The sequence below is a fragment of the Ciconia boyciana genome, chromosome 3, assembly GCF_034638445.1.
Source record: "Ciconia boyciana chromosome 3, ASM3463844v1, whole genome shotgun sequence".
NCBI classification, from domain to species: Eukaryota; Metazoa; Chordata; class Aves; order Ciconiiformes; family Ciconiidae; genus Ciconia; species Ciconia boyciana.
Genome location: NC_132936.1, coordinates 108,888,341 through 108,908,874, shown reverse-complemented (window position 1 = coordinate 108,908,874; position 20,534 = coordinate 108,888,341). Strand labels below are relative to the sequence as shown.

At 41.4% G+C, this 20,534-nt stretch overlaps 2 protein-coding genes across 7 annotated transcripts in view; one reads left to right on the top strand and one right to left on the bottom strand.

Moving 5' to 3' along the window:
* The window catches only part of TMEM63A (transmembrane protein 63A), a 61,695-nt gene that overhangs the window by 25,387 nt on the left and 15,774 nt on the right, over nucleotides 1-20,534 (top strand). For 2 of the 5 annotated variants that reach the window (XM_072857035.1, XM_072857034.1), the window contains 6 exons: nucleotides 909-1,014; nucleotides 2,968-3,135; nucleotides 6,544-6,659; nucleotides 7,039-7,101; nucleotides 7,711-9,306; nucleotides 10,662-11,408. In XM_072857035.1, the coding sequence (XP_072713136.1) occupies nucleotides 909-1,014; nucleotides 2,968-3,135; nucleotides 6,544-6,659; nucleotides 7,039-7,101; nucleotides 7,711-7,881 (624 nt within the window). In that variant the 3' untranslated portion in view covers nucleotides 7,882-9,306; nucleotides 10,662-11,408. Of the gene's footprint in view, nucleotides 1-908; nucleotides 1,015-2,967; nucleotides 3,136-6,543; nucleotides 6,660-7,038; nucleotides 7,102-7,710; nucleotides 9,340-10,661; nucleotides 11,409-12,299; nucleotides 12,416-17,468; nucleotides 17,605-20,534 lie in introns of those variants that run through there. The other 3 variants (XM_072857032.1, XM_072857033.1, XM_072857031.1) reach the window with 3 other exon arrangements.
* The window catches only part of EPHX1 (epoxide hydrolase 1), a 29,394-nt gene continuing 28,010 nt past the window's right edge, over nucleotides 19,151-20,534 (bottom strand). For both annotated transcript variants that reach the window (XM_072857037.1, XM_072857036.1), the window contains exon 9: nucleotides 19,151-20,207. In XM_072857037.1, the coding sequence (XP_072713138.1) occupies nucleotides 19,982-20,207 (226 nt within the window). In that variant the 3' untranslated portion in view covers nucleotides 19,151-19,981. The remainder of the gene's footprint in view (nucleotides 20,208-20,534) is intronic.

Sequence of the window (20,534 nt, the reverse complement as noted above, 5' to 3'; positions counted from 1 at the left end):
GAACTTCAGGTATTTTCCTCTTCACAGCTCTAAGTCAGAGTTTTATGATTTGGATTTTATAGGATAATTCTGATTTAATCTTACAGTCTAAACTTCAGGGTTTTTTAAATTCAAATCTGTCTATAGTTAGTTTCTTCTGTCAGCCCACAGGTGTGTGCAATTTACTTTAATCTGAACGTACGCCTAGCAAAATATATACTTATTGTCTATATTCCATTTTAAGTGGTGGACTTTAAGTTCCAGATGATGTATTGTCTTGCAGCTTGAAATTCCAGGTGTTACAATGGGAACTTAAGTCTGTATACAGCTGCCTCTGTTCTTTTTTTTCTTCCTTCTTTTTTTTTTTTCTTTTTTTCTTTTCTATGGGTGGGTGGGTTCCATTTTTAAAAGATTCTTTTAAACATTCGCTTCTGTTAACTGTTGCATATTACCCCTTGCTCTTGCTCTGGTTGAAATAATTTATATTGATTTCCTAATCCCAAGAGGAGAAAGTGGGAATACTGACAACACCAAAGCTTTGATACCTTGAGCTTTCCCTACTGGGAAAGCCAACACAAGGAACAGTACAGACTCAATGGAACCTGCAGCGAGATGCAGGTTCTGAGTTTGGCACAATTATTTTCTGCCTTGTGGTTTTAAGTAGTTGCTTCTTGTAGATGAGAACAGATTCCCCGAGGAATTACTTTAAGGCTATGAAAGAAGCAGCATATTTTCTGTAAGTAGAGATGCTTAAAATGCGTAATACTTCATCTCTCTAATTACGTCATTTATGCCTCTTAGGGAAATAACTGATCTCTCATAGGGAGAGAATAAGAGAAGGTGAATTGTTGCTTTAGTGAATCTATTCTTAACTCCTGACACATTGATAGATGACATGAGAGTTTTGGGTGTTTTGTTTTTGTTCCTAGCAACAAGCATTTGAATATGAATTTGGAGCAATGTATGCCTGGATGTTGTGTGTGTTCACTGTCATCATGGCCTATAGCATTACGTGTCCCATCATTGTCCCATTTGGTAAGTTTTCCAATGAGCTGTGGGCACTGTGTGAGTGAGATGGGGGCATGTGGGAGGTTTGGAAGGCCCGGTTCTGCATTCTTATTCCAGTTCAAACGCTGATAATCCTTAGGACTTGGATCCAAGTTTCCTTCCCTTTTTGTGGAAAAACAGGGCAGAAGATGGTGAATTACTTAGGTCTTGTACTGCCTTTAGAAGTTGAAAGTATATTTAATGTCTATTAGATGCTTATTTTATTTCTCCAATTTGAGTGCATTAGCTCTGGTGGTGGTTTTTAATAATCAAGCATAAGAGTTCACATAGGTTTGGGGATGAGGGGATTATTTTTATCTCTGGGTTCTTGAGGTCTGGGAGAAGCAAGCTGCAGAGGGTACCCAGCCTGGAGGTCAACTTTAAGCAGCCAAATTTGAGTTGAGACATTCTGATCCCCAAGTCCTTTAGGCACATTTGAAATAACTTTTGTCCTAAAGTTTGACCAATGTATGTAAAATGAAGCACAAAAATAAGCACGTTGTTTTCCAGTCTCTTGCTACTGGATCTACCTGTCCTTTTCACTACTGCAGCTCTTCTGCATTGCAAACCATTTATCTAAAATTCCGCATCCTGAATGAGAATGAGAAAAGGGGCTGTGGTCATCACTGTCCCGTGGACAGCTGTATGCTCTATGGTCCTGACCCCAGGGATGTGACCTAACGATGTGCTGACTGCTTTGCTGGGACATGGTCTTGGTGAACACCATAGCTGCCCTTTGACCAGAAAAGGAAATGCTGTATACTCTGGTAGATTTGCTGGCTTAGAAAACCAGTTAACTAGAAGTTCAGGGCGTGTGGGTGGAGCACAGCTCCCCCGCGGTGTAGATGGAGCTGCAGTCCTACAGGACCCTGAGAAGGTCTCCAGATCTCTGAGTCACAGACCTCCTTTGTCTAGAATGTTTCCTTATTCAGCTGGTTTATCTCTGTCCCATGAACAAAACTTAACATTTCTGCCTTAAGTTGCATATATATCTGGCTTTGACTATTTTCTTCTCCCTGTACCAGCCATTAAATCCTGTATAAGTATGCAAGAAACTTAGCAATCTGTCTAGAACTCATGAACAGTTGTCCATCTTTAGTGACTGTAACATGATCTACATCTTATTTTATTGCATCTTTCATTCACAGAGATTCTGGACTGTCATAAGAATTATGTATAAAGAATCATTTCAGCAGCTACAGATATTTCCCCTCTGGAAACCTGTTTATCAGGCATAAGTAGTACTAAATCATTTTATATAGTTGGTATTTTCCTTTTCTAATCCGAAATTTTAGAGAGCTAGATACAACATAATTAGATATTGTTCAGAACTGGTTTTAATCAACAACCTTATTATTGGGAGAATGTGGCCAATTTTTTTGTAACAATGTACTTGATATTTATTTACATTTCATTTTGTGTGCAGTTGTAAATATCTGAATGTGCTACTGCATACCAGAGCTGTTGCAATTCATAGCTGTCAAAGCAGTAACTGGCTTTTTTTGGGGGATAAGAAATAGCTGACTTGAAATCCAGTCATGAATCTGTTGAAGGCTGAGAGGGAGACGTTAAGCTACTGTTAGGCCTTTCTTCCTTACCAGTACAGTGCTGGAGGAGTTACCAAGTGTTCCCTACCAGCTTGGCCTCATGTGCCAGCACTAGGAAGGAGCTCTGGTTTCTCTCTGGGAGCATGAGTGGTGCCACAGAGAAGTGTGTGGAGACGGGGAGGGATGGGGAGACCCCAGTGGTCTTGGGCTGGGGATGCAACAACCTTAGGAGCAGGCTGCTGTCATGCAGCTGTACCCCATTCATGTTTGGGCTGTATCCACCATTAGTATCTAGATTTTCAGTCACTTGGTTAGTGTAGATCTCCTCACAGGATTGCTGCTTTTTATCAAGCCTTCAACAACCTCTCCTTGGCTCTCCCTTTTTTCCTTCCAGGTTTAATATACATACTCCTGAAGCACATGGTTGACCGTTATAACCTTTACTATGCGTATCTCCCTGCCAAGTTGGAGAAGAAGATGCACTTTGCAGCTGTGAATCAGGCCCTTGCGGCTCCAATTCTCTGCCTTTTCTGGCTCTATTTTTTCTCATTTTTGCGGCTAGGTACGTATTATCTTTTTCCACCTAGAAGCTGCTCCTACCTCTCTTGCCAACTTACCTAAATTACACGTGAAGTTTCATAGGCTTTGTGGGTTTTTGTTTTTGCTTCCATAAATGGGAAGTCACGGTGGTTACCTGTGGCACTGAATTATACAACATTTGCAGCTTACACAAGTTTGCATAAGATACTCTGGAGATGGCTGATATGTTAACTTAAAACTGTTAGCATGGAGCTTCATACTTCTTCATTTTACAGGAGATCATGTGTTCCTTAAATCTGTAGAGTTTGAATTGGCCAGTTGGGCTGTGGAGTGACAGACAGTAAAAATAATTAAATAAAACAAAAATCTGTTCAGAATTAGCTCTTTCTAGATGGTCTCTGGCTTTGCTACCTGCATTTGTGTAGTCTGTGTATAAGTTTAATTTGCCTGGATGAATTGGCTACTGCCTCTGTTGTACAGCTGTCATGTAGAAAAAACTGTTAAAATGTTGACTAGTGCTAGTAAGACCTGTGTTCTACGCCGTCCGTCAAACTTTACATGGAAGACTGCAGTGAGATGGTGACTCTCCCCATATTGTAATTTAAAAACTCGTGTTTTGTGTGTAATTGATTTAATTTATAAATAGGGACATTCTGTATTTTGCAAATACTTGGCATTGATAATATTGTCTGTGGTGTACTAACAGCTTTGACATCAGAAAAGGTAGGCGATAGCTTATGGCTTTTTATCCATGATATAGGAGGAAGCATTTGGCATGGAACAGGGATGCCAGTGATGCTGGAAGGAGTTGAGCTTCCCTTCTTGTGAAGGATGCCCTTGATATTTTGTCCTCTTCTTTGCTTTCACAGCACTGATGACAAATGACCGTGCTTACATTGTGTTTTTCTAGCATACCAGTAGTAAAAAACATTGTTGGCAGACTGTCATCTAACTTTAGAGATAGCTCCCTGTGGATGTAAGAGGCACTTGGAACTATTGCTTCAGGCTGTCCTTGGATTTGAGCAGATGTCCCTGCATTACTTGTATGTTTGAGAGCTTGGGTTTTTTTTTTTCCTTTGTTTTGAGAGCTGTCTTTGCAACCAGGAAGACCAATAAATCTGTCCTCTAAAATAACAGCAGAATTTCTAGAGCATGCTTTAGAAAAATCAACTCCAAACATGCAGCAATTGATGCGCCTCTTTAGTTGTTATGAAGGAAATCCTGGTGTAGTAAAAATTAAATCTGTATAATAATGTTTTCTGGTTCTGCATCTGTGGTAAAACCATCATTTGTCATGGAACTTAGTAATGGAAAACACAGACCATGTTTGGCTTGGTCAGTATAGAGGATCCTGTTTACAGGATGTTGTTCAGTGATTTGTCAGCGCACAGGGCAGTCCAGCCAAGTGGTATGAGTCTGAGAGGTAGGAACTTGAGATTTTGATTTCATTGCCATTGATTTCATTGCTGCTTCTTGTGCCAAAGAGAAGGAAGGAGGGGGAAGAGTGCTCTGCTTCCTTATCTGCAAAATAAATCAGTTTATGGTGTGTAAAGCTTGATTGCTTAGTCATTGATTTGTATAGTTTGCCTAGTATGGATGTTTCAGTCTAGTTGCAGAGTACAGTGATAATACTCTGTTTTCTCATTCATTATATTAATGTAAGGCTGGAAGGACTTCTATCACAGTTCTCAGTCAGGACCAAATATCACTTGACTGCATACAGAAGGTGATAGGCTGTACTGGTGTCATCTATTTCCTTCTCAGTCGCTGTTTTCTTCCTCGGCTCTCATGCCATCCATCCACCAAAAGCACCACTGGGCCTTTCACAACAGAGGAGGCGATGGTACTACCTGCAGTTCAACCCGTGTCTCCTGGGATAGTCACTTAAGTCTCGTGTTCTCTAGAGCTGTTGGCAGGGAGGAGTGCTGAGGACACAGGGCAGGGAAAACTGATCTTTGGAGATTTATTCTTCCCTGATCTCTGCTGTTTGCCTTGTGGTTCACACCATACATTGGCTTTGGTGTAGACATGCCTCACCAGCTGGTGAATACTGTTGTAACCTACACTTATAAAAACAACCTCTTCTAAAGGACACTGCAGAATACCCATAGGGAGGGTTTTTCACTTCCCTTTTTGGGTTGAACGGTGACATGTTTGTGGGGTTTTTTTGTGTGTGTGGTTTGTTGGTTGGCTGTTCCCCCCCCCCCCCCCCCCCCCCATGAACAGATCTGCACAGGGTTTATATAACCTGCTAAAAAGTAAAACTTGTCTGTTCTGCGCCACTGCATGTGCTGGGGTTACCACAAAAATATTTGAGGGTTGGTGTTGCCTCTTTTGACTAAAGAAGCTTAGAAACAGCTATGGTTTTTGGGGGTTTTTTGGGGGTTTTTTTTGTTTGTTTTTTTCCTAATATCTTATTCAAGTCATCTTTGCTGCAAAATGAGATTAATTTCTTCAGAATATTTCCCCAGTGGACCTGAAGAACAGTAAGTCACTGTAATCATTATAACTTTTTCCATATTGGAGGCTGCTACCATGCCCTTTCCTATAGTTCTCTGTCTCTGAAGAAAAACTTACTTTTCAGCTTAGTTCATGTTTACTCAATTTCTTCTCTTGTTCCTTTTCCTTGGATTCCTCCCAGTCCTGTCTGTATTTTATCATGGTGTCCTACACAGACAAGGCTGCTCAAGTTCAAGGTTCAGTAGCACCAAATTATTTTCTATAGGTACCAGAGACTTGCTTTTTTTTTTTTCCCTGTCCCATGTTTTGTGATAGCATCACACTATTGACTGCTTTCCAACTTGTAATCATCAGTTATTCTGCAGTGCTACAGGTTTGTTATCCCTCATATCTACATTTCGTTTTTCCTTCCAAATTGTAGTTATTTACAGTTTTCTACATACAATTTCATCTTACTGTTTACTTTTGGTTAGTTTTTCTTTTTCTTGAAAGAGGGTGGGGTCATCTAATCTATCAAGGTAATTTTGATTTTTTTTCCCACCTATTTTTTTTTTTCCTGTGGGTTCTTTGCAAGCCACCTAGTTTGGTGCCATCATCATATTTAATAAATTGACTCTGTTACATTTCACAGATCATTAATGAAAGTATTTTAGAAGTGGGTCCAGAATAGATGACTGAGGGAGGAGGAGAAGAATCGCTCTGAGTCTTGTTTATCATTCAAGTATTGCAGCCACCTTTCTAGGCCTTTAAGGAAGCTGGGGAAACAGCATGCTCAGCAGTTTTACCAGTCAACAAGCTTTGTGGATAACGAGGTTCTCCTGTTTGTGGCTGGAAGTGGTGTGCCCAGTCCTCTAAGGGAAAAAAAAAATCATGAGGACTGTGAAAATGGGGAAGATAAAGTAAAGGTTTGTTTGTTTGTTTTTTTCCCTGCTATGTATTTTTATATTGTATTCTCTGGATATTTTTCTAGGCTTTAAAGCACCTACAACCATGTTTACCTTCCTAGTTGTCAACATCACAATTGTTATTTGCTTGGCTTATACTTGTTTTGGCTGTTTCAAGTACCTGAGCCCACTGAATTATAAGGTAAGTGATGGATACCTAACACCTTTCAGCACCTACCTATGTGCTTGATGTAGCAGCAGCTATTCCTACTGGGTTATTTGTGCCTTCTCGCTAGCAACGTCTGTCCACAAAGGTTTATTCTGGTGAGATGGCTAAAGAGGGCTGATAGTAGAGGTAGGCTTCTTGGCACAGTGGAAAGTCTGTCAGTGTTAGCAAGAACTGAATTTGAGAGGAAAGAGCAGTATGGAAGAAGTATGCAAGAGGGTTGGAGGAGAGAGTACCAGCACTGCACAGAGATCTCTCTGTGCAGGTTTTGGGGCGCTTACTATCTCTGTATATTGTTTTTACTTACCAATGTGATATTGTCTCTCTTCCTTCCCCGACCTGTTACTGGTTACAGATAGAAGACATGCAAGGTGAAAGAGGAAATGATACAGATGCACCAGCCATCCCAACATCTTCTGTAAGGAGTTAAGAGTTACTAATATTCTCTTATGTTTCCTAGAAAAACTTAATTTCTCACCCTGCTTACCAAAGAGCTTGTGTAGGACGTATTAGTCTGAATGGACTGTGGGACTTCCCATATGCGCGTGTGGGACCAGAGAGTTCTGCAGCTGGGCTCCTTGACTGTTCCCAGGTGGTGTTCCAGAAGTACCTTCGGCTGATGTTTTAGGAGTAGTTGAGACACGCTACTTCCGGCAGCTCTGTACACTGTGTTCTGGGCCTTACACCAGACAGATGACAGATCCTCACATCTGGACAGCTGCCAAACACAGTCAGTTGCCACTGCTTTGTGACTTTGAAAGTTGTGACGTGTAGCAGGTTTTACCTGCCATGTCACTAAAAAGGATGTAGGACTGAGGTAGAAAGAGGTCTTTGTGCCACAGTCTACAAGTACAGGTGAGTGTTGCACCAGGAAGCCTCCATTAGGGTGCAAAAGGCCTTAGGTATTAAGGTGAAGAATGGGAAATGGATGAAAAGAAGAGTGGCAAGGGGAAAAATTATCCTAGGTGAATTATCCCAACGTTATACTTTGAGAGACTAGTAAAATCCTTAACGCTTGTGATTTCAGATGTACGTCCCCCGAGTTTTGCATCCTCATTCTACAGAAAGGATGGTGCTTGCCCATAAGGAGCAGCAATCATATGGCACCATGGACAACACTAGTTCACAGGCAGAAGAAATCATAAGCTATTCTGCTGGACCTGCAGTTATTGAGCAGGCATCGAGAAGTTCGCTTTGAATGCCAAGGACTAACACAAGGTGGAGCACTTGGTCCAGGTTTAGGAGAACTAATGGCCCACCACGACCTACTAAGTATTCTGTTTTATTTACATATTCCTGCCTACAGAAGAGGTACAGAAATAATTCATTGTGTGGTCTGCAGCTGTGCTTGGAGATTAAAAAGCAGATGCCTTGGGACGGATTGTTTTCCAGGCTGTCTACACACATTGTGAAACAACATGTTGAGCACAGAGATGTTGATCCTCAGGGACTTCACTTATGCTATCTCATCACTTGCCTTATGAAGATAACTTATGCTGCATATAGATAACTGGTCACCAAAGTAAATGCGGCTATTACAGCTGTCATTTATTTATTCAAAAAATTATTGCATTTTAAAAAAAATAATAATAAAAAAACTTTGGTATTTATAAATCTCTCGGGATGTGTTAAATCCTGAGGCAATGTCACTTTTGATGAAAATGCTGTTTGCGTGGGTGCTGAGGATGGTGTGTGGGAGTCTCTCTTCTTGTCACCCGAAGTAGTCAGTGTAGACTTGACCATGTTACTTTTTTTGCATTAAAAGAGATGAGGGAGTTACTGTGCACTTGGGTACTAAAAGTACCAAAGCAAAAAGACTGGTGTAAAGAAGGGAGTGATTTATCTGATACTGTTTTTATATATTTTTTGGAGGGCGTTTAGGTTGTTAGATTCTGTTCACTATTTTTAAGGGCCTTCCACAATGGAAGTTCACCTGCCAACAGTAAAGGATGTAAACATTTTATCTTTCTTTTAATCTTGGGTCAAAATGACAGATCTCTGGGTTTTCTCTATAGTGCCAATTACATGAGCTGTAAGATACTAAGTTTTTAAATTATGTTGTAGGTGCCAATTTATTCCAAAGTACATCGTGTTGAAGTGTAACTAATAATCATGAAGCAATAAAACACTGAGTTCAGAGAAATTTCAGGCTGTCTTGATTTATTTATTTTTTTTGTGTATTGAAACAGTTCTTTTGCTAGCTTTTGCGGCATGATCAGTGTCATGAACTGTTTGTAAGAGCACTGTCATGAGGCTTAGAATGACAATATGTCCCATGAGAGATTTGAATACTTTTAAATTTCTCTAGGGAGTAAATCTTGGTGACCTTTGGGTAGGAGGTGGTTTTGGCCCTCCCAAGCCCTCTGTTTGCCTGCTCATTGTTAAACTGTTAGTTCCTGAACTTGACCTTTTCTAGCGTGTCTGAAGCAGCAACATCTTGAGATGGGAGTAGAATTTGTGTCATGAATAAGTGTGTGCAGATGTTCAGTGTCTTGCAGGACTGCCTCCAGCTTCCCCAGACCAGCACTCGGGACAAATGCTGAGCAGGAGACCTGTCCTGCTGCAAGAAGGACCCTGCAGAGCTCTGATAACCCTGATGACAAGCCCATCCTGTTAGTTGAAGGTACCCATAACTCCTACCCATAACTCTTAAAAGGCAAGTGAGGAGCCTTGTTTGGTGGGGGGGCATGGATTTGTGTCAGACTTCTTTATGCTGTCCCTTCAGTGTTGCAGTTCAGTCAAGGAGGCTGCATGTGTGTGGGGGGATGTTTTGATTTTAGCAATCATGGTATCACTGGAGGTGGAATGTACACTGAATATTGTGGGGGGTTTTTAGCAATCATGATATTACCAGAGGTGGTGTGTACCCTGGATACAAACTGCCATTTAAGAATGGTATTCAGACCAAGAAAAAAGAAAACCAACAGACTACACAGTTTTTACTTGTCTCCAAGTTTCTCATACAGATGTGAGGACAGAAGGAGGAGACAGAGCCTGTTGTATTAATTAGATCAGAAGTCTGTGATTGTTCTAACTAATTTCTAGCTGCAGTACCCCGTCTCATACAGGTGTCTGCAGAAGCAGTGGACACTTACGTGTATACTAATTGAGGAATCAAATAAATGATTCAGCTACCACACTTGACCTGTTTACAGTGCTGGCACTGCGGGATTTTTATGCTCTGTGGTATAACTTACTTTTTTGAACAAGTGACTTGATATTCACTGCAAGGTTCTATATGTCATATCAAGGACAAAAACTCTTGGTGATTTGATTTCCTTTTTGTGCTTGGAAGGCTGCTGAACCTTGGTAATGAAGCTCCTTGTGGCTGGCACAGGTTCAGTACAGACAGGGCCAGCTCTCCTGTGAACTTGAATAAACCCACCTCCAGTCATGCTAACGTGCTTCAGATGTAGAATATGGAAAACCTACTAGGTAATGGAAAGTTGCATCTTGCTAAATAGTCATTGCTGGCATTTGAGGAACCAGTTCATGTGTCTGATGGGGAAACCACTTACCATGTAGCAGCCATTCTTGTTTGCCACTGTACTCTATTGCAGTTAAACTCATAGAAATGTCTATGGTATTAGGACATGCACTGGTTTGAGTAAAGGCTGGGATCACCTATTAGTAAATTAGCGCAAGACCTCCATGTATAGCAATACACAAATTAAAGGCTGGTTTATCAGCTTTGCTCTGTTGTGCTTGCTTCCCTAGTATCTTTTGGGTGTCTCTCTGAGAGCTGGAAGTAATTAGGAAACTGCACTGGCTCTAATTCATTCCTTCATGCTGGTGGATATCTCTGAGAGGATAAAATTAGATCAGCAGAAGAAACTCCTTGCATTCCTTGCTGAGCCTTAGAGAAAAGCTGAGGGATGGAAGCCTCAACAAATGTGAATATTGGCTGCACTGTATTTGAAATTCATATTTAAAGCCATTGCACATTCTTTACTGTTCTTTTTATAAATCTTTTGGCAGGAAGCCTAAGCAAATGGCCCAGCTGGCGTTACTGATTGTAGCTCCCAGAAGCCATATTTGCTGAGATCCAGTGCCTGCTGCTTGCCTTACATTACTCAGTTGGAACAACTCCTCCCCCCTACCTCACTCCTTGCTAAGTCCTTACTTGCGTTCTAGCAGCCGCCACCAGCAGTGCTCCTGTGGAACATGAATCCTGGGCAAGTCTTACACTCGGACATGAGTAAGCCCTACAGTGTGGTCTGTGATGGGATTCTCTGTGACACAGCTGAGGGGACAGCCTCTGAAAAGTTGAAGAACAGAGCCCATTTGATATTTGAACAATTCAGTGCACTTCTGCAAAGACTTCACTATAGATTACTTCTATAGTGAAGAAAATGCTATATGGTATGCTGAGACTCAAAAAAAAAAAAAAACAACTTGGCTTGTGTAGATACACCTAGCTCTATGCCAGTTAGAGCTTCTTCCATATGTATGCCCAATCTGGTTCACCTCCTGCCCTATTACAACACATCCTCAAGACCCAAATGAAGATTGCAATTTCTCATTTGCATTAGGTGCACACGTTCACGCCTTGTTTTCCTTTTGGCTTTTCCCATGTCCTGAGCCAAAAGGAGATATCTGTGCTGGCTAAGTTTTTACATGCTTCAGTGTAGCACTAGACCATGTTCTTTCTGTCTCTTTACAGAAATCCAGTTCCCAGCTCTGCTTACCCACAGATGCTAGCAGCACAACTGAAAACTTTCCCATGTATGATCTACAGATAGTTCATCTATTAGTGTTTGGAAGCCTTTTACTTTTATGCTTTTCAAGGGGGTGGGCTTGTCCTAGGAGCAGTAGACCACAGAGTTGTTGTCCTGGCTCTTAGCAAAAGTGAGGTGAGAGGCACGGGAAGATTTGGGGAGGAGGGGTCTTTTTCTCTTACTATACAAACCCAAGTCCATTGAGTACAAAGAAAGGACATGCTTCAATGTCTCTAACTGCAACAACACAAGGAAATACACACTTTTAATTCCAAATGATGGCCAGGGTCATAAATTTCAAAGAGGACATGTGTCCTATCTTCTTAAACTGGCCTTGCAAATTCCTTCTCTGTCTAATCTGAAGACTTCTCGAATGATTCTGCTTGTCACCTGTCTCTAACAGCTGCGAGTGCCTGTTTCAGATATTTCAGAGGTACAGAAGTTGTTCGTTCTTTCTGAGGACAGCTGTCTGACAGATCAAAACAGAAAGGAAATGACCAAAAGCAGAGACACTGAAAATTGGGTCATTGTAACAGAACCTTCTTCCCTCTAATTTTTTCATTCTTGGGTTAACTCCTGGCTCTTGCTTTGTATCCAACAGCCTATTGGTTAGGCCATAGCATCTCAGCTGCAGCAAGTGCCACTTCCCAATTTTTTTGTGCCCCAACACAGAGCTCCTAGGTTATCTTCACTTGTTTGTTGTCAGCAGAGTCTGTAAGCATTTGTTGTTTGGAGAGAATGTGTTTCAAAATCAGCTGTCTTTCTATTGCATGTACCATAATTAGCTTTTAATTCTTTTGACAAAACAACGAATGTGGCCCCATGAATTAGCTGGTGTAGTACACAAAGCTGCTTCTCCCTACTCAATGTCCCTCCATTACTAATCTCTTCCAACCAGGAGCCTGCAGTCTCCAGTAAAGGGTGACTCTGGATTCCTGGTTGAAAGCAAACATGGTTGCTTTCCTGGAGGAGGATTTGTTCCCTTCTGTAGCAGCGTATCTCCTGCCTTCCTAGGTAAGTTCTGCTGTAACATGTATCTGATCTACTCACCTTCGAATGGATTGAAAGTCCCACCTCAAGACCAATTTTTATGGCTAGTGGAAAGTAATAGTCTGTGGTGGTAAGTAAGGATTTCACTAACTTAACGAGCTAAATATATTTCCAACTTCAGTTCTGGATGGAGTTCTCCTTCCACTAAAGTTCTGGTTTGGAAATGTCCATAACAGCCATGATTAGATTTCCTCGAGTCTGATTAGATTAAGAATTTTTGTATTTTAAAAAGACCACTTTTTAATACTGTATTTGACTTCGGGCACAAAAGCTTCTCTTTGTTTCGTTGGGGGTTTTTTGCCCGCCCCCCCAATGAGTAGGTGGAGATGGTATTGCCTATCAGGGAGAAATTATATTCATTCTGCTGTAGCCCTCCTCAGACCTTGATTTACCTACTGCTGGATAGATGTTCAGAAGGTTCAGTACGTTGTATTTGTTTGTAGAAGTGTCTAAAACGACCCAAATTCTCCGATTCTTAGTTGTCATCTCTAAAATTGGGTTGGCAACATCTACTGGTATAAAGTTTGTGGTCTTCAGCAGTTCAGAGCGTCATCCCATCTTATAATTTCCCTACAACATGATAGATACATGATACATATAACACAGATATGATAGTGTCATTTTAGGGCCTTAAAACACTTTTATTTTCCAGACTCTAAATTGATGTTTAGGTCTTGAAGTAAAGTAGCTTTTTCTGCTAAGTCACAGGACAGTGGTTGCAAGATCTGATAGCCTTGAACGCTCTGTACTAGATCTGTGCGTGATATTAAAGTGGGAATGGGTGGGACTTTAAATAGCCAAGAAGGAGAGGGAAATTTTCACATCTGTTTCTAGACTCAGTGGTTAATTAAGTGCTGGTTAATAGTTAATGAAGACACTAATCTCAAAAGTGATGTTTAAAATAGAGTTCTAGAAATCTAATGTATGGTATTTCATAAGGTACTCCTAAATAAAATTGGTGCCAGAATTTGTTGCTGTCTCATATTGTTACTGCTGTGTGGTTGTCAACCTCCAATTTTTTATGTAGCGATGCAAAAGGGTGAAAGGTTGTGATGGAGTTAGTGACTGTTTTTGAAAGGTGTGTATTTGTTGTGCTTCTCAGATGTTTATTAAAAAAAAAGTTGCAGTACAGGAGGAAGATTGAGAGCAGAGGGAATGTGAGATAGATGTATTTTTGTTCACAGCTCGCCTTCCTTCTGTATGAAAATCTTTCATGCATTTAGTGGTGTTATATACTTGGCTTTTCAGATCAATTTGGTTTGTTGCAGCCTGCTCTCCTGAAATGTAAAGCACCAAGTTGATTCTTTCAAGTGAAGATGTTCCATGTCAAAACTTATTTTGAATTCTAATTTTTTTTTTTCCTAAGGCACATTACCAGTATTTTTTTTTCCCTCCATCTACAGACATAGAGAAATAAAACCAGCAGCTATCTCCACAGAGAAAAATGGAAAAGGAAGTGATTTAAAGAATTGCCAAGTACCATAATTTGGTTGCAGGCATTGAATTTTTTTATGACAGGGTTCTAGTTTTAGAGAATGGAGTAGGCTTTTCTTACTCTTTTATATTTGACGTCTGTAACTTCAAAATTGTTCCTAAAATAGGAAGCATTAATTCACTTCTGAGACCAGAAATCAGAATCTGCTGGGAAGAAAAGGGCAAAAATTGAGAAATAAATCAGTTGTGCACCTTTAAGAGGAATCATTTAAGCAATTATTTCTATTATTTAGCTTCAAAAGGGAAAAGACATAATGGTGAAGTTAGGAGAATTAATTATATCTGTGTTCTGCAATGGGTTCTGCTGCTCAGTTCATGTGAGATATTACTTAATCCCTCTCTGTCTCTGGTTTCTCTGAAAGGTTAAGAATGCCTTCGGATCACTGCAAAAAGCCTTATCAGCCACAAGAGACTTGGGGTGATGCAAAAAAAAATTCCATTGAGCCAAAAGTGCAGGGGTGGACCTTAGTTCCCTTGAGACTGTACAAGAATTCCTAGAACTCAAGAGATAACGAATGTATTTACATCCAAACTCACGCCAGTAATGCAGGCTTGGTTGCAAAAGGGCTTAAGAACTGCTGGAAGATAAAGCACTTTTTAGACTTCCTCCATTTGGGGAAGTTGAAAGGTTAGTAGGCGTGCTCTGAGCAGAGCTGAGATCCTACAAGGCAGCAATGGCCGTAGTCCAAAAGTGAGTGGGACTGCTTAGGCTCAGCTGGAGCAGAGCTGCAACCCAAGCTCACGAAGTCGCTCTGAGCAAGGGATACCATACAGACAATGGGAAAGCGTTAGCTGGGCTAGGCCTTTCCCTGCTGCAGAGGAAGATGTTGACATCGCTTATCTGAATACCTCGGGGTGGGACACATCCACATACTCTTGTGCAATGGACAGCTAGGAATGAAGCAACAGTAGGTGGATCGTGTTAAGAAGGATGGGATGTTTACCAGGAAGCCAGCATCAGCGGGACAGCCAAAAGTTGGTTTTGCACTGGATGTGGAGTGGATACCAGTGGGGGGCAAGTCGGGGACTGGGAGGAATTTCAGAGCTGAGTGTGCTGTTTCTTTTTTCACCTGCCTCCAGGGCCTGGCCCTCCCTGGGCCCAAAGCAGGCTGCAGCTGCTGCTGCTGCGAGGGGCAGCCAGCTGGGCTGCTGACACAGCCAGAGCCCCTTGCTCAGCCTTGGGGGCAGGAGGCTTTGCAGCTGCTGGGACAGGCATCAAAGGCAAGGTGAAGCAGCTAGTTTCCCTCCTTGTACCTTTTTTGTGCTGTTGAAACAGTCATGAGTCAGTCTTCACATATACTTGAGTTTGTCATGTTGGTACCTTTGACTCAATAGCTGGGCAGTTGAGTGTAGTTTTGTCTTCTCATGTTTCTGTTCACCTTTTCTCTGTACCATACTCCCTCTGCACTGATCATCTGCAGTGGTTTGAACCATTGCTGCAAAGGGGGGTTATCTTTCATTTAAGAAGATGGAAACTCATCGCTGAAATCTCATTTATCATTCGTCCTATCCTCAAAACTGCAGACATTCAGTTATTAAACATGGGGAGAGCATGAGCATCCTTCTTAACATCTTAAAATCCAATCAGGAAGGTATTTTGAAGACTGAAGTTTGGACTACATCTAGCAAGGGGAAAGAGCTGTCACTCGGCACAGATCTGTTTATAAATACTGCTCTCCAGAAGACAACTGACAATTGTAATGGGGCTAATTCTTCTAGCAGCATTGGCATAACACCATCAGGGCTGTCTGGCACTGCACAGGATATTTCTTCCATGAAAGAAAACTAATCCTAAGCAAGATGGGTTTAGTGTGAGTTATGTTCCTTGAAGTGCTATTACAGCAAGTAAAACAAGTGGCATCGTTTCTCAGTGTTTTAAAATAAGCTACCCTGAAATCAATATGGATTTATTCCTCGTCTCTTCCCACAGTACCCGGAAGGATCTTTCCATTCGTCTCTCAGACAAAAATGTATCTTCATTTAATGCATATTATGTATTGCACCTGCTGTAAAACACAATGTACATTTGATTGACTGTCTTGAACCAATCAATCCCTGTCCCCAAGCAATTCTTGCTGACTCAGTGGTGATGAATAGTGCCCCTTATGGATCTAGATCTGAGATGTGAGACTTAACAGATTCTACTTACCACTAAATGATGGTTTAGCTTCCTTTTTCATATGAAAGTGTGATTTCTATTCATATTTTTTTCACTCATAATCTGAGTAATGCCTGACTTTTTTGGTTAATGTACATGAAGTCTTGCCTTGTTTATTTGTGTAAGATGTCCAAAGGCTGCATATAGTGGCTTGGATTTTTGAGGACTTTATGGTTTGTAGTTTAAAAATCAGAAATCAAATTTGGTTGTAGTGGGAGTTAGTTGAGCTGGGGCTGTATGAGAAGATGATGACCTCACTAGTGTTCTTCCATACCAGAAGCAGATACTTTCCAAAGCACTTCAGCTGGGGGGGCAAAGTGTAAGTTCTGTTTATTTTCAGTGGCATCTCCATGGTTCTCAAACTCTCATCCAGACTCTTCACGGGCCATAACCGGCTAATTAAAAAGCAGGGTTTAGGTCAGCTACTTCTGGTTTCAGTGTGGAGCAACTTAAGGAGGAATGGCTTTTAGGACAGCAGTTTCTTTGAGCAGAGACTTTGGGGCAACTTTGGTGCAGAAATGGAAGCTTCACCAAGAACTGGACCTGGAGCAAAACCAAAACATTTTGAGCATCAGTGTCACCGGATTCTGGGTTCTCCTGAAGGCTGTAGCTACTATTTCAAAGAGCCTTATTCCCAAGAAACAGCTCAGGCAGCCCAACAGCAGTGCATTTGGCATTGTTAGAGGAAACTTACTGTCTGAACAGCAGGTACTCAGCTGGCTCACTTAAATCAGAACAACTATAACAGAGCAGGGACTCCTTTCTTACTGCTTATTACTATTGCAATAATCTGATATGCCGTTACATGCTAACAGAAATGTTAAAACTATTTCCGATTATCTATCTGACCGACTTTTGCACTACTGACTCTAGTACTGTACCAAATAATTGCCCGTTAGCCAATACCAGCGTGTATCAGAAATGAGTCTGGATTCACTCAAGGTGGTTACCAAATCCAAATCTCAGGCTCATGGGAGAGTTGCTCCCCGCAGGAAGCGATGCAGATACTATCACTAACCCACAAACACTTCATTAGTATTAAACCTTACACTACAGGCAGTGGGATTGGCTGCATTTTGCTAAAAACAGATTATTATTTTGAAAAAGGGGAGGGGAATTGATGGCAGGCTTTACAGCTGGCACATAGCTGAATTTTATACTCTTTCACATTGTCATAGTATTTCACTGAATCTTTGTATCAAAGTGTAGATAAGCAGGTGATGAACAACAGCTGCTGATAGCTGTGGGCGTGAGGTTTGAGAAGTCAGAATTCAGAACAACCTGTGCTATATAACAGGCATTTAACTATCATTTTCAAGCTTCTAAAGTCTACACCTTTTATGTCCAGACTTTTTTCTCTTTCAGACTAATCAAACCGATGTTTGGGTTGGATTTAGTGTCTCGGTGCCTATCTTCCATATGAAGTAAAACCGACAGTGTGGACAGTAGGCTGTCGTGTTTGTAGTAGGCTGAAGTGCACTTACCTGGTGTGCAGAGCAGGGTAAGGATGTGCTTGCTTACTGTCTGTGTTCATTATCATTGTCTCAGATTGAGAACTGTGAGGCATATTTAAAAATAGAAAGGTTCTACAGGCGGTTGGTTTTTGTCCAGCTCTCACTGGTGACAGAGCCCGGAGGAGCTGCTGTAACATAAGATTGCTAAACAGAGTCCTGATGTGCCTCCTTTCATCGAGGCTGGGCCCCTTCAAGCAGATCTGCTCCAGAAGGGAGAGAGAAAATGCTTCAAGCCTTCTACTCACATCTGAAAATCGGTTTGGCAGGTATCATATAGCAAACTTCCTTCCCACTTACTTTATCTGCGTTGTGACTGAGCAGTCCCTGGGGAAGTATTCAGTTATATCGGTATATGGCAGTGCTCCCTAGCACCACAGCAGATGTCTGCATGTGCATTAAAGATGAGAGAGGATGATCTCTAGCTCTGAAATATAAGGCCACACAGGGGACAGAAGTAAGGCAAAAACAAATGGCCAGAGATCAAGACGACTTGTGCAAGAGGGAGCATAGTGGTGCCTGTAAACAGCTGTTGTGGAAGAGGTGAGCTGATTCCTCCTGAATAAGCAACCTTTTTTTAATATACTGAACCTGCAACAAGTCTGGGGATGGTCTTCTCTGAGAAGAGTCTATTTTAGACAAAGGGAATGATTCTGTATTTTCTTCCTGTCTATTCAAAACACACTGGCCTGAACCACAATATTTTGCAAATGAGAACACAAATTTTGCCTAATGAAGCATTTACAAGTACATGTAGAATTACCCCTCACTACTAATCTGGAAGCAGTTAGCTGTCTTAAAGAATACAAGTACAGCTTTGAAGGTCTAAGGCAGCACTGCAGTCAAATCTTGCAGGGAGACCCGAGAGCTACAGTGCCTTCCTCTACTGGCACCCAGGTGCAGAAGCACAGAAGGCAGAGGAAAGGTAGCAAGAGGTCTCAACTCTGCTCAGAAAACTGATCCAAGCTGTTTCACAACTAGTCTGCCCTAATGCTTTTCTGTCATGGCATATCAGGTGGCTTTGAGCACTAAGACTCAACTGTGCTCAGCAGGAGCGTTGACTTGCCTTCTGTGAAACAAACTAGTTAGTATTCTTGAGTCTAAAGCCCTGTGGGATGGAGCAGGGCTCTGCTGGAGTAACTGTTATTTAACAGCTTCTATTTCAATTAATATTGTGAAATAATACTAATCCATGCAAGTGTTATTGGTGGATTATATTTCCCTGTGCTTGCAGGGGTAAGGAAGTATATCAGAAGTGACTGGAGAACAAAACCATACTGAAATCAGTCATCTGGATACAGTTTAAGAGTGTTTGAAGCTCAACTGCACACACTAGGGACTGGTGCTGGCAAAAACATACAGCCCTTCAAATTCAATTTTCTTTGAGCAGTTTGCCTTCAATCTGACCTTTTTAACAGATGCAGGACAGAATCGATAGGTTCTGAATGGACGATTCTCTTTGCTGTCACCAAGCAAAATGTCAGTTATTAAAAAAATTAAGACAGACACAGGTATTATTAAAATTTTTAATGCAAGTTTCTTTTAATTTTGAATTAATCAGATTTTTATTATTAAGAAGAGGTATTTACAATACCCTGCAGAAGCAGTGCAAAGCCACAGTGTCTTGAGCCTATCCAGGGCTATGATTTTAGTTAAGAGTACAAATTCAGTGCAGAGATAGCTTGGGCTATAATTACTCCTACCCAACCCTTCCTTCTGGTCCAAGCTACAGGCGCCTGTGTGTTTCAGCTGCTCCTCACATGTTGCTGTCCCAGGAGCCTGGCACAGGGGAGCTGAGCTTCCTCACAGCCAGGAAGCTGCTTAACAGCCCAGGCTGGAAGAGAAAGGCAGCCAGCAGTAGCCAGCTGGCTAGCTTAAAGGTACTGTAGATCATCCATGCTGATTAACCCATGCACTCGTGCAAGTTAGCTCTTGCTAGGCTGCTCCCCATTCTTTATGTGAGGAACCTCACACCTACACCAACTCAAGTTTTACTGCTGCGGTGAAAAAAAGCCTTTCATAACAATTAAACTGTTATTAGTTATGTTACCAGTTGTAAGGTCTATTTTTTAATTTCAAAGCAAGAGTCAGGAATACTACAGAACAGATTTTAGAAGTCTGTGCTTGGAGGAGAAGATAACCAAGTAATCTTCATGCTACTTTCTTAGCCTAGCTGAACAAAAAAACCCCTACCCAAAATCAGTAAGTCCTCACAGCAGTATCTCATTGAGATATACTGCATTTTTCTTGCTGTCCTCTCTCACATCTGGTCAAGAATAAGATCTAATTACATAGATTACAGTAGACTTAGTAAGGCCTGTACATGTGGTAAGCTGTAAGCAATTACCCTACTGTTTGTTAGGGGAGTTACTCTCCTTTCTTTCTCCAAAGTTGCTCTTTCTCTACTTTCCCAACAAATTGCAGAATATCTTCAGCAAGAAGTTCAGGTTCCTCCAAAGCTGCGAAGTGGCCACCTCGAGGCATGAAATGGAAGGAAACTATGTTGGTGTATTTCTTCTGGGCCCAAGCCTGGGGTGTGTGCATGACTTCATTAGGGAAGGAGGCAATGCCAGTAGGTACTTGTACTGTAAGCCTGAGAGAGGAGAGAGAATAATTTAAATCTTTCAAACACTTAACTCAGCAAGAAAGGGAAAGTCCCAAGGAAATGTTGTTCTTAAACAGTTAGGCAATTAGAAGTTGGCTTCCAGATCCTAAATTTGAAGACTAGACAACACTCCCATTCCTGGGGAAAACAAAAAATTTTTTTGCATACATTGATATTAAGGCAATTTTGCAAGGGATCCAGGGCATAAAAGCTAGAGGCATGGAAACTGAAAAGAGCCCTAGGAGGTGGTGGGTATCAAGTTTCCTCACGCTGCATTCAGGGCTCAAGAGTCATGTATTGAGGGGGAAGCACACA